This window comes from Arachis hypogaea, chromosome 16, assembly GCF_003086295.3.
Source record: "Arachis hypogaea cultivar Tifrunner chromosome 16, arahy.Tifrunner.gnm2.J5K5, whole genome shotgun sequence".
Lineage (NCBI taxonomy): Eukaryota > Viridiplantae > Streptophyta > Magnoliopsida > Fabales > Fabaceae > Arachis > Arachis hypogaea.
In genome coordinates this window covers 26,710,385-26,730,944 of record NC_092051.1, presented here as the reverse complement: position 1 = coordinate 26,730,944, position 20,560 = coordinate 26,710,385, and the positions used below count along the sequence as shown (strand labels likewise).

At 35.1% G+C, this 20,560-nt stretch overlaps 3 protein-coding genes across 10 annotated transcripts; all 3 read left to right on the top strand.

Annotated features, from left to right (window-relative positions):
• The first annotated feature begins 351 nt into the window (after window positions 1–351).
• On the top strand, window positions 352–2,379 carry LOC112758696 (TOM1-like protein 2). The gene is made up of 3 exons (XM_025807412.3): window positions 352–1,043; window positions 1,237–1,515; window positions 1,752–2,379. Exons 1-3 carry the CDS (start codon window positions 546–548, stop codon window positions 2,181–2,183), a joined length of 1,209 nt encoding a protein of 402 aa, XP_025663197.1. The 5' UTR covers window positions 352–545; the 3' UTR covers window positions 2,184–2,379.
• Window positions 2,380–4,922: 2,543 nt separating this feature from the next.
• LOC112758694 (arachin Ahy-3) lies at window positions 4,923–8,773 on the top strand. The gene is made up of 4 exons (NM_001376213.1): window positions 4,923–5,260; window positions 5,911–6,197; window positions 6,706–7,191; window positions 8,091–8,773. Exons 1-4 carry the CDS (start codon window positions 4,972–4,974, stop codon window positions 8,481–8,483), a joined length of 1,455 nt encoding a protein of 484 aa, NP_001363142.1. The 5' UTR covers window positions 4,923–4,971; the 3' UTR covers window positions 8,484–8,773.
• An 828-nt stretch (window positions 8,774–9,601) lies between these two features.
• LOC112758692 (arachin Ahy-3-like) lies at window positions 9,602–16,917 on the top strand. Of its 8 annotated transcripts, none has more exons than XR_011874122.1 (9): window positions 9,602–9,915; window positions 10,237–10,466; window positions 10,546–11,010; window positions 11,096–11,511; window positions 14,245–14,321; window positions 14,404–14,671; window positions 14,799–14,944; window positions 15,217–15,335; window positions 16,667–16,917. XR_011874122.1 is itself a non-coding variant. In XM_072220135.1 (5 exons), exons 1-4 carry the CDS (start codon window positions 9,627–9,629, stop codon window positions 11,492–11,494), a joined length of 1,383 nt encoding a protein of 460 aa, XP_072076236.1. In that variant the 5' UTR covers window positions 9,602–9,626; the 3' UTR covers window positions 11,495–11,511; window positions 12,107–12,392. The 8 variants fall into 8 exon arrangements, 2 of the variants coding, with proteins under 2 accessions (XP_072076236.1, XP_025663195.1); XR_011874120.1 differs by having other exon boundaries at window positions 14,799–15,106; XR_011874119.1 differs by having other exon boundaries at window positions 14,799–15,335.
• Window positions 16,918–20,560: the final 3,643 nt, after the last annotated feature.

Genomic DNA, 20,560 nt, shown 5'->3' with positions numbered 1-20,560 from the left:
TTGCTCAATTTATTCAATTCTCCACATGGCCTGTTTAAGTTTGACAATTGATTTATTACAAGGACATTAGGTGGTACTAATCTGTTTTGAGTTCAATGAAAAGTTAAAAACGATAATAATAAGGATAATTTAGAATTTTTATATAATTTTTTAATGTTTAAATAATTTTATTGTATAAAAATCATATTTTATAAACATAAATGATATTTCTTTTTTCTATGAATAGCTCTGTAATATTTTCAATTTTTATGAATAAAAAATAATAATTTATTCAATAAGAAACATCAAATTAAAATTTGGCTCAAATTAAAATTTGGTCCTTGTAACAAAGGCTGCTGAATCAGCACGATTGGCCAATGACACTACGCTAAGCATGCTGCCAAAGAAAACGTTGGATTGGACACGTACGCCTAATCATGCTGCCCAAATAAAAGAACGTGGACAAAGGTTGCCCAAAGCAAAACGAAGTTGGAGAGCATTTTGATTTTTCAGTTCCAAGTTTGGCCTTTTGAGTTCCCAGGCAGAACTAAGTAGTAGCATTCTCCATGGACAAGTTGAATCTTTCTCAACTGGGCGAGAAGCTGATGACGAGTGGGGCCCAAATGGGGCGAATGATGAGCGTCAAGATGAAGGAGGTGAAGGAGATGCTCCAGGCACCCACACCCGAATCCAAGATGGTCGAAGACGCCACCTCTGAAACCCTATCGGACCCTAATTGGGGCACTAACCTCAGGATCTGTGCCATGATCAACTCCGACCAACTCAACGGCTCTGAGGTTGTTAGGGCCATCAAGAGGAGACTCTCTCACAAGAACCCACTCGTTCACTCACTCACCCTTGACCTTCTCGAAGCCTCCGCCATGAACTGCGACAAAGTCTTCTCCGAGATCGCATCCGAGAAGCTTCTCGATGAAATGCTCGCCAAGCTCCTTGATAACCCTCAAGCTGATCCCAATGTTCGTCGCAGGGCGTTTCACCTCATTAGGGCTTGGGGCCAGTCTCAGGATCTCGCTTATCTCCCTGTCTTTCGTCAAACTTACACGGTTAGTCCATCTTTTTCAGATTCAGCGATCTCTGTTCTTGATTTTTAGGGATTTATAATGTTTTGCATCGTTAAATGTGATTGAATGACAGAATTGAATTTGTCATGGGAAGATGAAGTGCTTAATTTTGGAGCGCTTTACATTCTTTTTTTAGGGTTTAACTGAGTTCTGATTTTTCTGTGGTTGATGGCAGAGTTTGCAAGAAAGGGCTGAACCAGTTGATGTAGGAGGAGGAAGTTCGCCCGGTGTTCCTCACAATTTAGGGTCTTATCTTCAACAACAGGGATTAGACCCTCCTTCAAGCTACCCTGTTCCCGAAGCTGGACTAGTTTCTATGGATGACTTAGCTTTTTCTTCCGGTCTCCAACACATGTCAGCTGAAGAGAAGAAAGAGCTTCTTGTAGTTGCACGAAACAGTCTTGAATTGCTATCTAGCATAATAAATTCTGAGGCAGAGCCCAAAACCTTGAAGGTCTAATTCTTATCTAGTATAATAAATTGGTGTTTTGTTCACATTTCATGGTGATTTTGTATGTTCTATATTTGTGAAGATCGAAATTCCGAATCAGTTACTTGCTTTTAAATGCAAGGGCATGGATCAAATGGAGATAGGTTGTAGATAGAAAATGATGTGTTTCCCCCCATGTAATCCAGTTTGTGGGATAACATTTTCTTGATAGAATTTACAATTTTATCGTTCCTTCGCAGGAAGATTTAACTCTCAGTTTGCTGGACAAGTGCAAGCACTCACTCTCTATCATGAAGGAAATTGCGGAAAGCACCACAGATGATGAAGAGACACTTTTTGAGGCTTTGTATCTTAATGATGAGCTGCAGCAGATAGTTTCCAAGTACGAGGAGTTGGAGGCTGCTCAACGGCCTGTGGCACAAGAGCCTCCAAATGCTGACACTGCAAAGCATGATGCGGAAGCTGTTCAAAATCCTATTGAACTTCCTAAAAGATTTGAAGAGGATGAGTCCGAAGAGTTCGAAGCTGCTCAGGAACTTGAAAGAAAGCTTCCCAAAAAGTCCAACGGTGTTGAAGCCAATGCAGCCAATGGGGATGGTCATCACGTTGAAACCACAATACTAGATGAGGCAGATGAGAAGGGCAACGCCGTATCTAGCCTCGAGCAATAGAGAGTGAGTAAAGTAAAAGGTGGCATGTTTCTTCTAACATCATGTTTTATCTATGTTCATAAGTCATAACCTATGTAATCACCAAGGCTATTAACTTGGTGGTTTCTTGACTTCCTATATGTATCTAGTAGGAATATCACCAAGAGATTATGATATTTAATCCTTGTAAGATCATGCTAGTTTCTCATGATGTTGATATCCTTCGTCTCTTTCTCTTAGATGTTAAGTTACACATGCCCTCATTTTGATGGTCTTCCCTTGACGTGGAGATTTTTTTTTATCAGTATGCATGTAAGCAAGCAGGCAAATGAAATTTAATAATAGTAATAATACATGAATTTTTTAGGACCGATTGAGAAGTTTTAAAAAGTAATTTTTTTGAGTTTTTGACTTGTAAAATATAGTAGTAATGTTTGGTATAATTTTTAAAATTAAATTAATGTCTGGTGTAATTTTTAAAATTAAATTGTAGCTTTTTAAAAGGTTATTTAGGAATTTATAGAAAAATTAAAAAAATAATTTTTTTCATAATATTATTATTTTTTATTATATTTTTATAAAATAAATATTTTTAAAATTAAAAATTTAAATATAAAATAATTTATTTATAAATTATTTTTAATATAACTATTTATTATTTAAATTATTTTTTTAAAAAAAGATTAATTAAACAGTCTATCCAAATTGGATGGATCTATTTTGGATCTATACATTTTTCTTATAAAAAGAAGAGAATAGCCTGTGAGAGGAAGGAGAGGAAAGGGATAAGTTAAAACCCACTGTCCACTAATTTTTGTGCTCTTGTCATATTTGTCGTGAAGAAAATGACTCTGACTTGAAAATTCAAGTTTAAGGGGCCTTAAATGGTTCTACCACATAAAAACTTCCAAGTTCTATGAAAGATTTAACCGGAAAGCTTAATGAAAAAACGCAAATGAACAGTGATACGTAACGTATACTTCGACAACCATAATAAACGAATATCTCAGCACAAAACAGATAAAGCTTGGAATCACAACTAACGAGTCAAACGCTATCTTTATGGATAACTTTGGCAAAGACGAAAAATTTCGAAACTATATAACTTTGGAGTAAGACAGGTCACATAACTCGTTCTGATTTATTATTACCACTTTTCTTACTTCATATTCTTATTTGAGTATGGGAATACTTTTTGTAAATGCTTCCGCCGCAGTGTTTCAAGCCCAGCCGTCATATAACTCTTCTATCTAGGCTTGGTCAACAGCAGAGGAAGTCGTCATACCTCAGCATACGCACGGAACAAACATTATCAAGGAATCAATGAATTGCGCAGAAGGCCAGAAGCTACGGATTGGTTTAACTATTTTCATTTACAATTAAAAATTTAAAACTGAAAATACATAGAACCATGTAGTCGTGCTGTATAATAGAAAACGTTTTCAATGAAAAGTAGAGTGTGATTGATTTGTCCATTTTTAATTTTTTTTTCACTTTTGGAAAAATGGAAAAGAAGTTTAAAAGTATGTTTGGTTGTCTATTATTGAAAATATTTTCTCTAAAAATGTTTTAAGGAAGACTAATGAAAATGAAAACAATGTTTTTACGTTTTCAGCATTTTCAGATTTTCCACGTTAAATTATTTGGAAATATTTTCAATTGAAAACAAAATACTTTATTGCTTTGTCCCAAAAGGTAATGAATTTTTTTTCATATTTAAATTACATAAATTTAATATTTATCAAAATATATGATTTATAGAGTGTTTACTAATTTAAATATGTGTTCACATATGAAATACTGAAGCACAAAAAATTAATTTGATGACTCAGTATCCGAGATATGCAACAGTATTTGAAAATAAATAAATCAATTTGTACTGGATATATACAAATTGCACATTTGTTCAAGAAATAGTAAGTATTAGTCAAATTTATTATTTTTATCATTATTTTTAATAATTTAATAATTTATTAACATATTTTTTTTGAAATAAAGAAGTTCAACACGATAAAAATAAAATAAAAAGTATAAAACAACCAATTCAAAAGAACAAGCACAAAAGAAACTTAAAAAGTCAAGATTAAAGCAATTGAATTTATAGTCATCTTCGAAATTGTATCTAACAATTATTAGAATTAACTCCAAGCCATTCTTTATAACTTATAAGTAATCGATTAATAACAACTGCAACACCTGATTCTTGACCCCGTGAATATTTTGTTATTCTTCTTCATTCACGTATTTTAGATGAAAACAAAAAAACCAATCAATCACCTCTTACGCTCTTCTTTCTTTATAGTCACTTCTATTTCACTCTCAAAATATTGTTTGATTGTCTTTGAAATAGCCCATAATCCATTATAGGTATACAACCACACACACCACATACACGTGCTAAGTAAACTCACAGTTAATAAACAATAATTAAATTCTATTCGCCCTGTGGCATTTCTCGGTTGTGATATAGAAGCAAAACGAAAGGAAGAAGGTAGCTAGGAAGAAAAACAGTGGAATACCATTGTGTGGTCCCTGGCTGTTTCCTCCATTATATTGCAATTAAAGATCAATGATTACTGCCTGCATGCAGAGACCAAAACCTTACCTCCATGCCCCAATAATCGTGCTTCATGAGGTGTAAGACAGGAAGGCTACCATAGCCATGCATGCTGAAGAGTGTCCCAAATGCTCAGGGTACCACACCCACCTTCTCCTACGTGTCCCTTCCTTCACCCTCCTCCTGCCCCTATAAATCACCTCGCTTCTCATTCTCCTCTTCACAACCACAACAATAACAATCATAGCAGCCATGGCTAAGCTTCTTGCGCTTTCTGTTTGCTTTTGCTTTCTAGTTCTGGGAGCTAGCAGCGTCACCTTCAGGCAGCAGGGGGAGGAGAATGAGTGCCAGTTCCAGCGCCTCAATGCCCAGAGACCCGACAACTGCATTGAGTCTGAAGGCGGTTACATTGAGACTTGGAACCCAAACAACCAGGAGTTCCAGTGCGCCGGCGTCGCCCTCTCTCGCTTCGTCCTCCGCCGCAACGCCCTTCGAAGGCCTTTCTACTCCAATGCTCCCCAGGAGATCTTCATCTACCAAGGTCCTTACTCTGTCATTTAAATTTAAACTATTTTCTTAAAAGTAATAACAAAAGAAAGTTATAGGTTCACTTTAAAATTATGCTTATGCAAATAACTTTTTAGTCTAATCTATATTAAAGTCTAGAGTTTAAATTTCACATCTTAGATTATAAAAAGTTTAGAGAACCAACTAGTCGCCTAGTCAATTAGAACCAATTAGTTAAAAAAATAGATTTATTACAAAATAATAATAATAATAATAATAATAATAATAATAATAATAATAATAATAATAATTTTTTACTATCTTAAATTTTTGAATTTTAAAATTAAAAATAAAAAAAGATTGATTAAGTTGGCTTATATTCTAGTTGGTTTCTATACTTTTTCATGTAGAATTTAAAAAATATGCATTTTAATAAATGATTTGTTGGATTAGGATAATATATAAAAAAAATATTTAGAAGATAATAAAAATCAGCTAAAATAGTTCAAAATTTTTTTATTCTGCACTTCTTAATTATTGTTAAAGTAAATAAGTAATATTAGATGTATAACAAATGTTACATTATGAATAAAATAGTTTTAGGTTTTTTTTTTCTAGTATTATTCAATGCATATCTAGTGTAGTGTATGTGTAAATTTTGTGTTGGTGTATTATGATAAACAGGGAGTGGTTATTTTGGGTTGATATTCCCTGGTTGTCCTGGCACATTTGAAGAGCCAATTCAGGGATCTGAACAATTCCAAAGACCATCAAGACATTTTCAAGGGCAGGACCAAAGCCAAAGGCCACTGGACACTCACCAAAAGGTTCACGGCTTCAGAGAGGGTGATCTCATCGCTGTTCCCCACGGTGTTGCTTTCTGGATCTACAACGACCAAGACACTGATGTTGTTGCCATTTCTGTTTTACACACCAACAGCCTCCACAACCAACTTGACCAGTTCCCCAGGGTATGTATTCAGATAAGTGACATGTCAAGATATTAGTTGAAAATTGATTTAACATGTTTAATTAAACTGCATGACATAATGCGTACTATTATTTCACACGAAGAAAACTTCATATAACTTAATGTGTATATAGCACAAGAAATCTTCATATATATATATATATATTCATGTATATATGCTATATTATCACCAAAAATACCGAATTGAACTCCAAACTAGACCTATGATTATAGCAGTGCTAGTCACAATTCTAATTATTGAATTTTTATTTGATAAACAAGTGGTATCACATTCTTTTAATATGTTCTACATCAATGGTATATAAAAAGCTTTTAAACTTATTATGACCACAAGTATACAGCGTTCAAGTTTGCTTTAATCATGTTCTGCAAATGTTGTGAATCCTGTTATCACTCTTTTTCTGTGATAAATCATACCATGATAACATTCATGCACGTTACTTTATAAATAGATATACTAATTCACAACAACTAACAATACATAACAGAGGTTCAATTTAGCTGGAAAGCAAGAGCAAGAATTCCTAAGATACCAGCAACGAAGTGGTCGTCAAAGCCCAAAAGGAGAAGAACAAGAACAAGAACAAGAAAACGAAGGCGGCAACGTCTTTAGCGGCTTCTCAACAGAATTCCTCTCACATGGCTTCCAAGTGAACGAGGACATAGTGAGGAACCTAAGAGGAGAAAACGAACGCGAGGAGCAAGGAGCCATTGTCACAGTAAAGGGAGGACTTAGCATCTTAGTTCCACCAGAGTGGAGGCAGAGCTACCAACAACCTGGAAGAGGCGACAAAGACTTCAACAACGGCATTGAAGAAACCATTTGCACTGCAACTGTTAAGATGAACATTGGCAAATCCACATCTGCTGATATCTACAACCCTCAAGCTGGTAGCGTCAGAACTGTAAACGAACTTGACCTCCCAATCCTCAATCGACTCGGACTCAGTGCCGAGTATGGATCCATTCATCGGGTACGTAGTATGTACTCTCTTTCTTCTAAGTTCTGCATTTTACTTCTGTCCTTCTAAGACAGAGACAAAAATATTATCTATATGTTAAAATTAATTATTATATATTTATGTAAAAATATATACACAGTTTAATTCATTTTTAATATAAAATAATTAATTTTGATATATATATATCTATTATGATTGAAAGATATAAGAAGAGATCTATTTTCATTTTTGAAGATTAGAGTATAGAAAAACTACAAATATTTATTTAATATATAGTTTACAAAAAACAAAGTTAATTTGATCCTTAAAATAATTATGCTAGTTGTATACTAAAATCATAAATTAAAATAAATCATTATGCTAGAATACACATTCAAATACAAAATAAAAATAAATTAAATTATATATATTTATAGAATTATATTAAGTGGATACTAAAATCAGTTACCAATAGTATAAAATATATGTTAAAATATAAATACATATTGAAAATAAATTAAACTACACATATATCTATACACAAATAATACATTAATGGCTGATTTTAGTAGCTGATTTTAGTATATAAATAACACTTTTAATATTTATACATAAATACACAATGATTAATTTTAGTGTACAACAAACATTTTTGTTGTCGAAAATGTTTTAAATTGAGCTGAGTTATGAATTATATAATCGTGAGTGAGATGAATCCTTTTGTAACACAGTCATCATTTAACAACTACCAATTGATTCAATTTATTGTTATATTTTGCACATGTATTTTTTTTAAGACCATTTTGATTATTAATCATACAAATATTTGTTTATCATATGCATTTTTAATTATATAAACATTCTTAAGATTAAAATGGTGTAAAATTGGAAATAATTAATTTTAATATTTTATTTATGTGTGGTGAACGCAGGATGCAATGTTTGTTCCTCACTACAACATGAACGCAAACAGCATGATATATGCATTGCACGGAGGAGCTCATGTCCAAGTGGTGGACTGCAATGGCAATAGAGTGTTCGACGAGGAGCTTCAAGAGGGTCAATCGCTGGTGGTGCCACAAAACTTCGCCGTGGCTGCAAAGTCACAGAGCGAGCACTTCTTGTACGTGGCATTCAAGACAAACTCAAGGGCCAGCATATCCAACCTTGCTGGCAAAAATTCCTACATGTGGAACTTGCCGGAAGATGTGGTTGCAAATTCATATGGCCTACAATATGAGCAAGCAAGGCAACTCAAGAACAATAACCCCTTCACGTTCTTGGTTCCACCTCAAGACTCTCAGATGATCAGGACTGTGGCTTAGGGTTGCTCTTCATGCATGCATCACATGCATGTATGTATGTATGTGTGTGTTATATGTCCACCCACTTTTTGCCACAACTGAATAAATAACGTAGTTTTGTAGTAATGAATAAGATATGAGAGAATATATATACACAAAGGGGCTTGGATGGCCTTTTTGTTTAACATGTGAAATTGAGATGTAACATAAAATGAGTAGTGCACCTTTTTTAATCCCGAGTTAACCTTGTGCAGCAAGTGCTTGAATAATAGAGAAGTTTTGGTGCAGTAATTTAAGATTCTCTTTCCAAATTTCAGTGTTGAATTTCTTTTACAGATAATTGTGTATATATATAGAAGACATCCTATATATATGTGGAAAATCATATTCTGGGCAATTTGTGAATAGGAATTGGAGAAATAGATTGAAAAGAAGAGAAGAGAAGAGTTGAGAATTTTTTTTATTAAATAACAGAGTGGTGAAATCTTACTAGTGAATAGTGTGGTTGAACTTTAATTTACATACTACCCTCGTAATTTATCTCAATCACCTGCTTAAATAACAAACTGCAACTAACTATCGCTCACTTCATGACATCTAACAACTTTCTCTAACCAACTCTCGGCTAACTTAATTGACTTGTGGTGTAAGTTAGCTATACTAAGTTGATGAATTATTAATCAACTAAATTACAAAGCCTGTTAATATTATACACAGCTAGAATCCAAGTTTAGCCACAACATATAACTAGAAGAATAAACACATAATTATTGGTCTCTAAAAGATTTTAAATTGAACACTTTAATAATAAATTTTTATCGATTTAGAAATCCTCTAAAATTTATTTTATGAAACGGATTTGTCTTTTTATTATTTTAAAAGGAATTAATTTATCTTATAAGAATATTTTTTAGGAGTTAATTTTTATCAAACGAGTAATATTAAGAAATCAACACTACAGTAATCAATTTCATCTAATATTATAATAGATTATCAAATATATCCAGTATAAAAGCCTACTAAAAATAAATTTTTGTTGATGAGGTGTAACACAGAAAGGCTTCCATAGCCATGCGAGGTCAAGAGTGTCCCTTACGTGTCCTTCCTCTCTCACCTATAAATTACTCATTCGTCATGCTCTCCTCTCCACAACTAACAACCACCATGGCTAAGCTTCTGGCTCTCTCTCTTTGCTTTTGCTTGCTGCTTCTGCGAGTTAGCAGCTCTGCTTTCAGGCAGCAGGCGGAGGAGAATGTGTGCCAGTTCCAACGCCTCAATGCTCTGAGACCTGACAACCGCATTGACTCGGAAGGCGGTTTCATTGAGACTTGGAACCCCAAGAGTCAGGAATTCCGGTGTGCCGGAGCCACCCTCTCTCGCTGCACTCTCCGCCGCAATGCCCTTCGCCGCCCTTACTACTCCAATGCTCCCCAGCAGATCTTCATCCAGCAAGGTCACTACTCTATCTATGCCTTTTTTTTCTTTCTTTCTCTATTTTAGTAAATAGTAAAGGTTTTTCATTTGGAAAAGTATATGGAACCAAAAGGTGATAAGCCAAAAAGTAAACAAAACCGTTTAATTAGAATCACTTTTTGAATAATATGTTTGAAAACTGCTCCTGGAATAACAGAGCACAAACCAAAACCTGTTTTTTCATGGAGTCCAAACACATTTTGACTGATTTTTGGCTGATATGCTTTTGGTTCCCTAGTTGTTCTCTTTTCATTTAAATAATAATGTTGCCTTTGTGCTTGCATTGTTATATATGTATCAGGAAGCGGGTACTTTGGGTTGATATTCCCCGGTTGTCCTGCGACATTTGAAGAGCCAAATCATCGGGGATCCCAAAGGCACCAAAAGGTGCAGCGCTTCAAAGAGGGTGATCTCATCGCGGTGCCCCATGGTGTTGCTTTCTGGATGTACAATGACCAAGACACCGATCTTGTTACCCTTTGTTTTATGCACACCGACAGCTTCCACAACCAACTTGACTACTTCCCCAGGGTATTTATATATATGTTGTGCTTGCAAAATTATGTACTAGTCATGATCTATCTATTAAACTAACAATAATACGTGACAGAAATTCAATTTGGCTGGGAAACAAGAGCAAGAATTCCTACAGTACCAACATCAACACGGTGGTCCCCGTAGCCAGGAATTTAGCCCACGTGACCACCACGAAGGCGAAGGTGGAAACATCTTCAGCGGCTTCACTCCGGAGTTCCTCTCACATGCCTTCCAAGTTGACAGGGAGATAGTGCAAAATCTAAGGGGGGAGAACGAACGCGAGGAACAGGGACCCATTGTGACAGTCAGGGGAGCCCTCAGAATCTTAAGCCCTGAAAGAGAGGAATTTGATGGAAGAGGAATGGGCAATGGGATTCAGGAGACTATTTGCACTGCAACTGTTAAGAAGAACCTTCAAGGATTGACAACCGAATTCAGCTACAATCCTCAAGCTGGTATCCTTAGAAATGTGAACGATCTCAGACTCCCAATCCTCAACTGGCTTGGACTCAGTGCTGAATATGGAAAGCTTTACAGAGTACGTGTTCGATAATTCATCACATATCACAAATATTCTTCATTTTAATTTATTTACACCTTTAATTTTGGATTTTTTAATGCAGAATGCAATGATTGTTCCTCACTACAATCTCAACGCAAACAGCATCATATATGGATTGAACGGACGGGCACACGTACAAGTAGTGGACTGCAATGGCAACAGAGTGTTCGACGAGGAGCTTCAAGAGGGTCACGTGCTGGTGCTGCCGCAGAACTTCGCAGTAGCTGTGAGGTCGCAGAGCGAGAATTTCGAATACGTGGCATTCAAGACAAACTCAAGGCCCAGCATGGCCAACCTCGCCGGTGAAAACTCCATCGTATGGAACTTGCCGGAGGAGGTGGTTGCGAATTCATATGGCCTCCCAAGGGAGCAAGCAAGGCAACTCAAGAACAATAACCCCTTCAAGTTCTTGGTTCCGCCTCAAGACTCTCACATGATGATCAAGACTGATGTGGCTTAGAAATAGCAACTGTGTAGGTGCGTACACTTCTTGCCACAATTGAGTAATTTAGTTTCCTAATAATTAATAAGGAATAAGAATACAAAATGGCATTCCTTTTAAAATAAAGAGAAATGCTATTTGTATATCAAAATTAATCATTAAAATTAATTATCAATGTATTTACGTATAAATATATGTGTGATTTAATTTATTTTCAATATGTATTTATATTACAGTATGTATTTTATATTTATGACTGATTTTGATGGTTAATTTTAGTATTCATTTAGCATAACTCTAACCCTAAAATAAAAAGGAAAAAGGTTTGGTGCCGTTTTGTTTAAAATGTACCATTTAGATGGAATGTGCAACGAGCAACAATGCACATTTCTTTCTGCCTGGAGTTTTAACCTTTCTATGGGAAGAGTTCGAATAAGGACAAAAAAGAGGTAAGTTTTGACGCACTAATTTGGTGAGCAATTCCACTATGTTACCAATAGGGTGTTGCCAACTTTTGCCCAATTTTCATTAGGCTCGATCCTAAAGTCTATTTCATCCAAAAAAAACTACATTCCCAATGTCTCTTATTTATTATTGTAAACCTAAATTATCCACACTTTTACCGTGCAGTTACATCCCTCCAACTCCTCCCTTTCAATACCGCGCAACCGTTCTTTCGAATAGTCTTTGACGGCCAAATGATACCCAAGCAAGAATGATACATATTTAGTTAGGGTGGCTATTCCAATGAAGATTTTATGATTGTCATCATATAAGATATTTCATTTTGACCAGATGATAGATTGTAGGGCTGGATTTTTATTTGAAGTAAAAGTGTTATCTTTATTCAAAGTGTTGCTAAACAAATAAGTTACACTTTTAAAACAAAGATCATCATGAGAAGATGTTTTTGGCATCTTCATAAGAGTAGTTGCCTTTAGTTTTAGTACATATTATGAGCTCATGTGTCGATTAGCACCCGTATTCTTGACATTTATTCGATCACAAGTCCACAATTTTTTCAATACGATTTTTCGTTTAATAAATGCGTAAATAATTATTAGCAGCTCTATTGAGGCGGTCTTTTTTTCTACTTGCAAAAAAATATATACTCTTGACAACCCGCTGTCAACCGTAATCAATGCCGTCGGAACGCCGGTCAGGACCCTCGTGAGTTGCTCCTCGCAACCACCCCAGTGCTGCCGCTTCTATTGCATGTCGCCATCAGCCCTCTTTTGAAGGCACATCCACCCGTTCGACGTCCCACTCGATGGCGCCTCCCATTACTCCACCTCAACACACGCCGCGACTGAAGTCTCCCTACGTCTCCGAGGAACTATCAAGCGCAATTGCTGCCAATCCTGTACAGCCCTTGCCAGCACCTCTCCCAGCCTCGTGTCCGAGACGAGATGCGTCGCGCAGCGTGTCTTTCCTCCGGTGCCAGCGCTGCGATAAGAGGTTAATGGTAATTCACGATTTTTATAAACATAGTTTGTTGCGCGGGTTTGTTTTGTGAGCACGTCATAGGATTTGACACATGCAAGATGGTTCTTTTAATTTGTGGATTCTCTTAATAAAATGGAGAATTAATTCGTATGTGTTTATATGTCCGAGTTGAAAATGATTTTGAATGTAGTCAACGTATAATTGGGTTTTGAAAATATCTAGTAGTTATCACTATAAATTTGGAGTGATGTTTTGTACTGCTGAATTAAAAGGCAAAGGAAAAGTTTTAGTTGTAATCGCAGCAATTGAATTTTACTTCAGATGTGTCTTCAGAGTGATGTGTTGCGGTGATTTGTACTGCCGAGTAAAAATTAATTTTTATTGGCCATTCCTTGGTTCACCTAATATGTATGATTTTCACTAATTGGTTTTTGTTTTGTTACGTCAGTTGTTTTTTGATGTGAATATGGTTAATGGATGTTGCTTTCAAATGACTGTATGTGAAAAATCAATTTATTCTTTGAATTTTTTTTAAGCTAAAACAAGTAATTGGATGTTGGAATTTGTTATTGTTTAGTTGTTTTTTCTTTGAATATCGAAGTTATTCTGATTTTTTTTTTATTTTTTCTCTTTGTGATGAATTTGTTCTCCACTCCAATATTGCTGTGTTGATAGAGGTTCCCTCTCTAACTATGACATTGAAGTTCTTGGGAAGGTGCTTGATGTAAAGTTTGATCAATACTAAATCAATCTTTTTTTGACCATGTGTTGTGTGATGATACTTTAAGTGCATAGTAAAATCCTTTTTTTAGAGACAGACATTTCGAACATCATAGAACGTGAAATTGATACTGTGTAAAAAGACTCACAAATGATTTGTATGTGTTGTAATATTCATTAAGTTTGGATTGAATAAATTATATATAGGGTTGAGCTAAACCTTTTTATATATGTAGGGATCCATCAGCCTATTGTTCTACAAGCAGCTTTCAAACTTTCTTTCCCAAAACTTTAGGGTGATTCCATAGGGGTTAAATTGCTTGGAACATATGATCAATTAAATATGCAATTTAATACAAACATATTTTACTTTCATCTAATAAATGCTAACTTGAAAAATGAGATTCGAAGCTGCTTTGTTGCATGATGTCCATGTCCATATTGTCGTTGATTTGATAAGTCATAATCATCTTATTAAAAAATGTTTACTTGGTTTACTTCAATGTTCTTTATTCTCCATTTCAATAATAGAGGTTGACAGGTTGATGTATAATGACTTTATTTCTTTCTATTCTTGTACCTCTGACTTAGTTGAGTTTCAGGAATAAAAGACAAGTTCGTACTTGGAATTAATTTTTGGTCTATTGTCGAAAACCACGTTGAAGACATGGAAAAGCCGGTATTACATCATTCACAAATTTGTGTTCTTCTTTTAGTTTGTCAGTTTATTTGCTTCTAATAGTCGTGTCGTATGTTGACAGAAATTATTGGAGACAAGGTGTTCACCATGCTACATTGCGGATATGTTCAAAGATTTGAAAACAAACCAAACCCAAGCAAAGCTAGAGGAGATAGAAGCAATGAGTTTTGGTTTCCTAAATCTAGTCCTGAGGCGTCCTGTGAAACAAGATATAATGGATTCGTTGGCTAAAGCCTACAACACTGAAACAAGCACGCTGCTTGTAGATCATGGAAACATCTGCATTAAACCCGAGCTATTTTAGCGTGTTTTCGGAATCCCGCCCGGTGGTGAGTATAACTTTCCGTGTTAAACAACATTTAATCGGCTAAAATGGTTTCGGTCTCCATGGTTTTTTCTTTGTTGTACCTATTCCACCGCTCATCTTACACTAACTAATAAACCTACATGTTGTAGTGGACGACTTCCCATCGATCGACTGCGGGAATGCTGCTCATGTTGCACTACAAAGAAGATTTCACCGGTTGAAAATCATTGCAACTTAGGCATTTTGTCGACCACTGTGCTATGGATACTGCAGACAACAGGATGGAGTTCAGAAGGTATTTCATCCTGCTCGTGCTGAAAATGTTCTTGGGTCCGACCGTGGCACATCGATACAATACTTGATGTTTCTGATCTGGGGAGATACCGTTGGCTTTTGTATATTTTTAACTGGTTAGAACAGACGATCAAGAAGTATCAACTTAAAAACAACAAGTCCTGTGAGAGTTGCATGTTTGCTTTGCCAGTAACCTTTTTAATTCAAAATGCTATTTTTAATCTGACTTACCCTTGCATCCCAACACTTAAATTGTGTCTGTGATTGCTCCAGGTATTGTACTTCCAGAAATTAAACCATGGTAAACTTGAGAATTGTCAAGAATCGGAGTCTGGCTTTCTACATGGACTGCGACGGAGCTTAGCACTATGGCATCAACTGTTTAATCAGAGGTATTCATTGAAGCGATGCTAAAGGTTTCCTGTAGCACATAGAATTCATTTGCTTTTTTAGGTTTTATTCCTGTGTGCTTATGAGATATTTATAACGCGACTGTTGATTTCTCTTGTAATTAGTTGCATGTGCCTTTCCATAGACCTGACATTTATGGTTGTGACATTTATGGTTGCACGTGCCCTTCCATAGACCTATCGATTCCTTCACCTTGGCTGCGTATGCGACCTTGAGTTCGTGCGCCCTTGCGTACGCGAGCATCCTTGCCGCGTATGCAAGCTGATGAAAACGTGCCTCATTAATGAGAACATGTGAGTCACAACTTCAGAGGGGTTTGGACCCCATTCCAAGCCCAGTTTGATGCCAATTGAAGGGAAAATGATAGGGGGTCAACCAAGAGACAACACACAACAATCATAATAGGGAATTAGATAGTTTTCGGCCTAGTTTTATTCTTTGTTTTCTAGAGAGAGAAAATCTCACTTCTTTCTAAGTTTTAGTTTCTTTTGATCATCTTTTATTTGAATTTCTGAATTCGAGCTTGTTACTTCTAGTTTTATTGTCTTAATTTTAGTTTCTTTAGCTCTAATTTTGCTTAATTCCTTTGTTAGTGTTGTGATCTTATCTTCTCCTTAGTTTTCTCTTATTTCTCATTTTGTGAACCTTGTTAATCTTGAATTCTCATTAATGCATTGATATTTTTCATGTTTTATGGTTTTACTTGAGTTGACATTATTGATAATTATTAGTTGGTAGCCTTAATTTCTAGTTAATTTTGTAATATAGCTATGTCTTTAACCATTATACACCAAGTGTTTGACAACATATTTTCACTAGTTATGGAGTAGTTTTCTATACTCTTGGCCTAGGTAAAAGAGATCGAGTGATCTTGAGTCATTGGGTCTAATTGGATTGATAAATTCTAGACCGACGATCACCCTCTGTCAAGTTTTTGGCGCTGTTGACGGGAAATGATTGCAATGTGTGTCTTAGTGTTGGTTATGTGAATATGTAGATAATGTACATAGTTTACTTGCTCTATTTTGATTTTATTTTAAGTCTTCATAATGCATGAGCTTAAGGTTTTCAAGTTGAATGACTCGGTCACAACTGGATCCTAGTTTAGATGAATTTGATTCTGAACTTGAAAGAACTTTACTATACATTCGGTAAGCTAGACGTCGGTTGAATTATACGGCTAATACATCGGCCTCTTTTGAGGAACCTTCCGAGACACTAGTTAAATCTGAGAACGATTTAGAATTCTCATTCAATGAAAAAATTTCTTACTCTTTCGTTGGAACTATTGACATACCTCTAAGTATTGCAGGTGATAATCATATGGCGGAACCTCAAAGGATCACCTTACATGAGCAAGAAGCACCGGATCTTGTTCTTCAACCACTACAAGCATAGTATTCGAATTTAGATGCTAATTTTGAATTGAAGAATAGCTTGATTAATTTGTTGCCTAAGTATCATGGATTGCCAGGCCAAGATCCTATTAGACACTTGAGGGATTTTCAAGTGGCTTGTTCTACTGTTAGGAGACATAGCTCTGATGAAGTTGTTGTTATGGTCTTTGATTTTCTCTTCTCTCTTGAGGGGCAAGCAAATGAGTGATTTTATTCTCAACCTAACGAAGTGGTAACCAATTGGGATTCATTGAGAAGGAATTTCTTGGACAAATTCTTCCCTCTGGAAAGAACCAATTACATTCGGAAGAAAATCACTGGTATTATGCAAAGGGACCAAGAGTCACTCCATGATTATTGGACTAGATTCAAGAGATTGTTGGAGTCTTGTCCTCATCATAAGATAGATGATCATTTGCTCATTAGCTACTTTTGTGAAGGCCTTTGTGCACAAGACAAGAGGCTCCTTGATGCATTTAGTGGTGGCTCTCTTGTTAAATACAAAACAGCGGATGAAGCATGGAGATTGATTAATGATGTTGCCAAAGCTACTCAACATGCTAGAGTAAGAAATAATCCTGCAAAGAGTGTGGCAAAAGTGTCTTCTTCCGATTCGACTTTGACCAAGGTACTTGGGGAGATGACTACTCTTCTTAAGAAAATTCATCAAGGACAAAAATCATCTGCATCCATTCAAGCAGTTCAAGCTCCACCTCAAATCCTACAAATTGAGGGACCTCCAAGGATGTGTGGTGTGTGTTCTTGCACTTCACACTACACCGATCAATGCACCATAATGAATATCTGTCATACATAATAAATGATAAAGAAAAATAAGAAGAATAAACATATATTTCAAATACTTATGCAGAACTCGTATATACATTAAGAAAGTACAGAAACGCTAGTCGTACACACGAAAAAAATATGTCAGACTTAGACTCATTTAATATTTTGCATTAGATATATATGCATAGTGCAGACTCTTATAAACATGCGACAACATGAATCCTGCCCCATCTAAAAAGCCGCTAGTCTGAAACCCAGGTTACAAAGACCTATCCCTCTAGGGGAGAGAGAGAGAGAGAGAGAGAGAGAGAGAGAGAGAGAGAGAGAGAGAGAGAGAGAGAGAGAGAGAGAGACACTCTAAGCTTCATAGCTTTATATAGCGTTGAATGTCTCAAAACATAAACACACTTCAAGTTTAGGACTTAATTAAAAGGACAGTGTCATCATCTCCCCAACAAGCATTGTCGTTCATTCTACCTGTAGGAACAGAGAAGGGAAGGGGGTAAGAGCCTACATTTCCCAGCAAGGTACTAACAAAGGAAAACAAATCATTTATCGGTCTTAGGGCAAAGCTAGTGTAGACATAATCGTACGCGTTATCTTTCTAGATCTAAGTTATACAATCTTAACTTTCCTTCATTCTGTGCCCAGATCAGTTTTTTTACCAGTTATGCCAATCTTAAATCCTGTTTCTTTAACTTATATAGTCTCTTATAATTTCTTAAAGTTTTTCCTTTATGTTTAGCATCTAGGGTTAACCTTTCAACCAGTCAGTATAAGCAAACAACCATAGATTAATCACAATCACAAATACAAACAAGTCACACAACACAATTAGCAAAGAATCAAGCACAATATAAAATCGCAAAGATTATGTTGCAGATAAGTATGATGCACGTCTAGTTCTAAGCAGGCTATGAGCTCATGTGTTAGTTGACTACCCGCAATCTGTCATTATTCGAGCTCAAGTCTCATATATAGCTTTCTAGATGTTCAATCTACATAAGTCTTATGGCTGAAGCCATTTAGTTCGACTTTCAGGTTGCATTAAGTCATTATGGCATAGCCATTCAATTTGACTTTTAATTTGCACTAAGTATGCTTACATATGAAAAATAATGTATCAGTTGGTGGGTATCCCACCGCACATTTGGCACTGGATAAATAGAATGAGAAACTCCAGCTGGCCAAGGCCAAACAAGTATTCAGTTCTCATTTACTATTCTTTTATCCTTCTCAATTCTCGGTTGTTGTAAGTTGCAAGGATCCTGTTTTCAGTAAACTAAATTTTTAGGCTATTTTGCAACTTATGCCACAAAACCAAGGACCACAATTTATTAAGGACCAGTGAAGTAGGTTCAATGGTTAAAAAACAAAAATAAATTGAAAAATAATAATTAATAGGACAAACTTGACTTTATGAAGGTAATTAATCTCTCCAAGTCAAATTTGACTAATAAAAAATAAATACTCACTTGCCATTGGTTTATTTTTTTCATTAGAGACTTTTTGAGTCAAGATTCACTTTTAGTGATGGTGTTACGCGTGCCAGAAAAAAGTTAGCACCCGAAAATCTCAGAGTCAGTGGTAAAAAGTAATTTTTGCCTTAGTAATTGTGTCCTAAGATTAATCTTATCCATTCATTCTTGATTTATTCCTTTAAGTTCTGTATAATTCAAAACTCTTCCTCTTTCTCCTCCTCATCTTCTGCTACTTCTTTTCTTTCATCATCATCACCATCTTTTTCTTTTTTTTTTCTTATTCATCTTTTTCTTTTTGTTTTACCTTCTCAAGTTTCTTCTTGTTTTGCTCTCTTAACAAGAATAAAAACAAAAAAAATAAACAAAGAAGAAGCACATAATACTACAAAATTACTTAGAAGAGAATGAACTTACATTCATTCAACTAAAAGAAATAAGAAAAAAAAGAAGAAAAAAATACAGCATTAAAAAAAATATTTTTTTGTAATTGCAGCAAATTTTGGTATAAAAGTAAGACATTTATGTGTATTGTTTATGAATTTTTGGTGTATTTGTACTGATAAGTTCTGCATAATTCAAAACTCTTCCTCTTTCTCCTCCTCATCTTCTGCTACTTCTTCTTCTTCTTCATCTTCTTATTTCATTTTCTCATAATTCTTTTCGATTCAGCTTTGAAACTTCTTTCACTTTTCGCGACAATTTTGAGATATTTTGATCCTTGTTTGAATTTTGAGCGTTGCGATTTTGATTGAGAGAAAAAAATCGTTTACGCAGTGCATGTTTACATGTAATCTAAACTGAGGGATATATGTTTTTGTTAGGTTTAAACCAACTTGTATGAACTTTTTGCTTGTATATATAATACTACTCATCAACTTCACACTTAAGAATGCTTTTTTGTCTTGAAATTGGACCATTGTATTCATTTTTCAGGCCATTAATGAATGGATTGGATATTTTTCTTTTTGAAGAGAGAAAGTACCAACATTGCAGCAAACATTAATATAAGAAAAAAAAAGATAAAAACTGTTAAAAATAAAAATATTTAAAATTTAATTAAAAGAATCTTTCAAATCAAATTCATAAAAAATTATTTTTATTAGATTTTATATTTGATTTATTTGACAACTTGTTATAATATTCGCGGAAGGTTGACCGTTTGATTCTTTAGGATTACTCTTTTAACCCAAAAAAAAAAAAAAAAAAAAAGACCCACCTGAAATCTTTTATTCAGGCGATGCGAGAATCGATCTCTACACCCAAAACTTGACATCTTAAATGTAAAAATTGGATTTATGTTGGTAAGTCATCAATGACCATAAGCAAGGCTATATGTACCATGCATGCATGTTAAAATTGAATTGTCGCGATTTTATAGTGCGTGCTTGACTAGAAATCCTAGCAAATGGACTTTCGGAGTTTCCTAAATGAAAATGTGAGCATATTGTGTTGTTGATATTCTTTTCAAGTTTGTTTTATCAAAAAAAGAAAAAAGAAAAAAGAAAAAAGAAAGAAGGAGGAAACAAAGACAAATCTGGC

Bases quoted from the DNA above. Each gene is read 5' to 3' on its own strand.
- LOC112758696 (XM_025807412.3), top strand. From the start codon at position 546: ATGGACAAGTTGAATCTTTCTCAACTGGGCGAGAAGCTGATGACGAGT. The intron at 1,044-1,236 runs GTTAGTCCATCT...GGTTGATGGCAG, and splicing joins TCTTTCGTCAAACTTACACG to AGTTTGCAAGAAAGGGCTGA. The intron at 1,516-1,751 runs GTCTAATTCTTA...GTTCCTTCGCAG, and splicing joins CAGAGCCCAAAACCTTGAAG to GAAGATTTAACTCTCAGTTT.
- LOC112758694 (NM_001376213.1), top strand. From the start codon at position 4,972: ATGGCTAAGCTTCTTGCGCTTTCTGTTTGCTTTTGCTTTCTAGTTCTG. The intron at 5,261-5,910 runs GTCCTTACTCTG...TATGATAAACAG, and splicing joins GGAGATCTTCATCTACCAAG to GGAGTGGTTATTTTGGGTTG. The intron at 7,192-8,090 runs GTACGTAGTATG...TGGTGAACGCAG, and splicing joins AGTATGGATCCATTCATCGG to GATGCAATGTTTGTTCCTCA.
- LOC112758692 (XM_072220135.1), top strand. From the start codon at position 9,627: ATGGCTAAGCTTCTGGCTCTCTCTCTTTGCTTTTGCTTGCTGCTTCTG. The intron at 9,916-10,236 runs GTCACTACTCTA...TATATGTATCAG, and splicing joins GCAGATCTTCATCCAGCAAG to GAAGCGGGTACTTTGGGTTG. The intron at 11,011-11,095 runs GTACGTGTTCGA...TTTTTAATGCAG, and splicing joins AATATGGAAAGCTTTACAGA to AATGCAATGATTGTTCCTCA.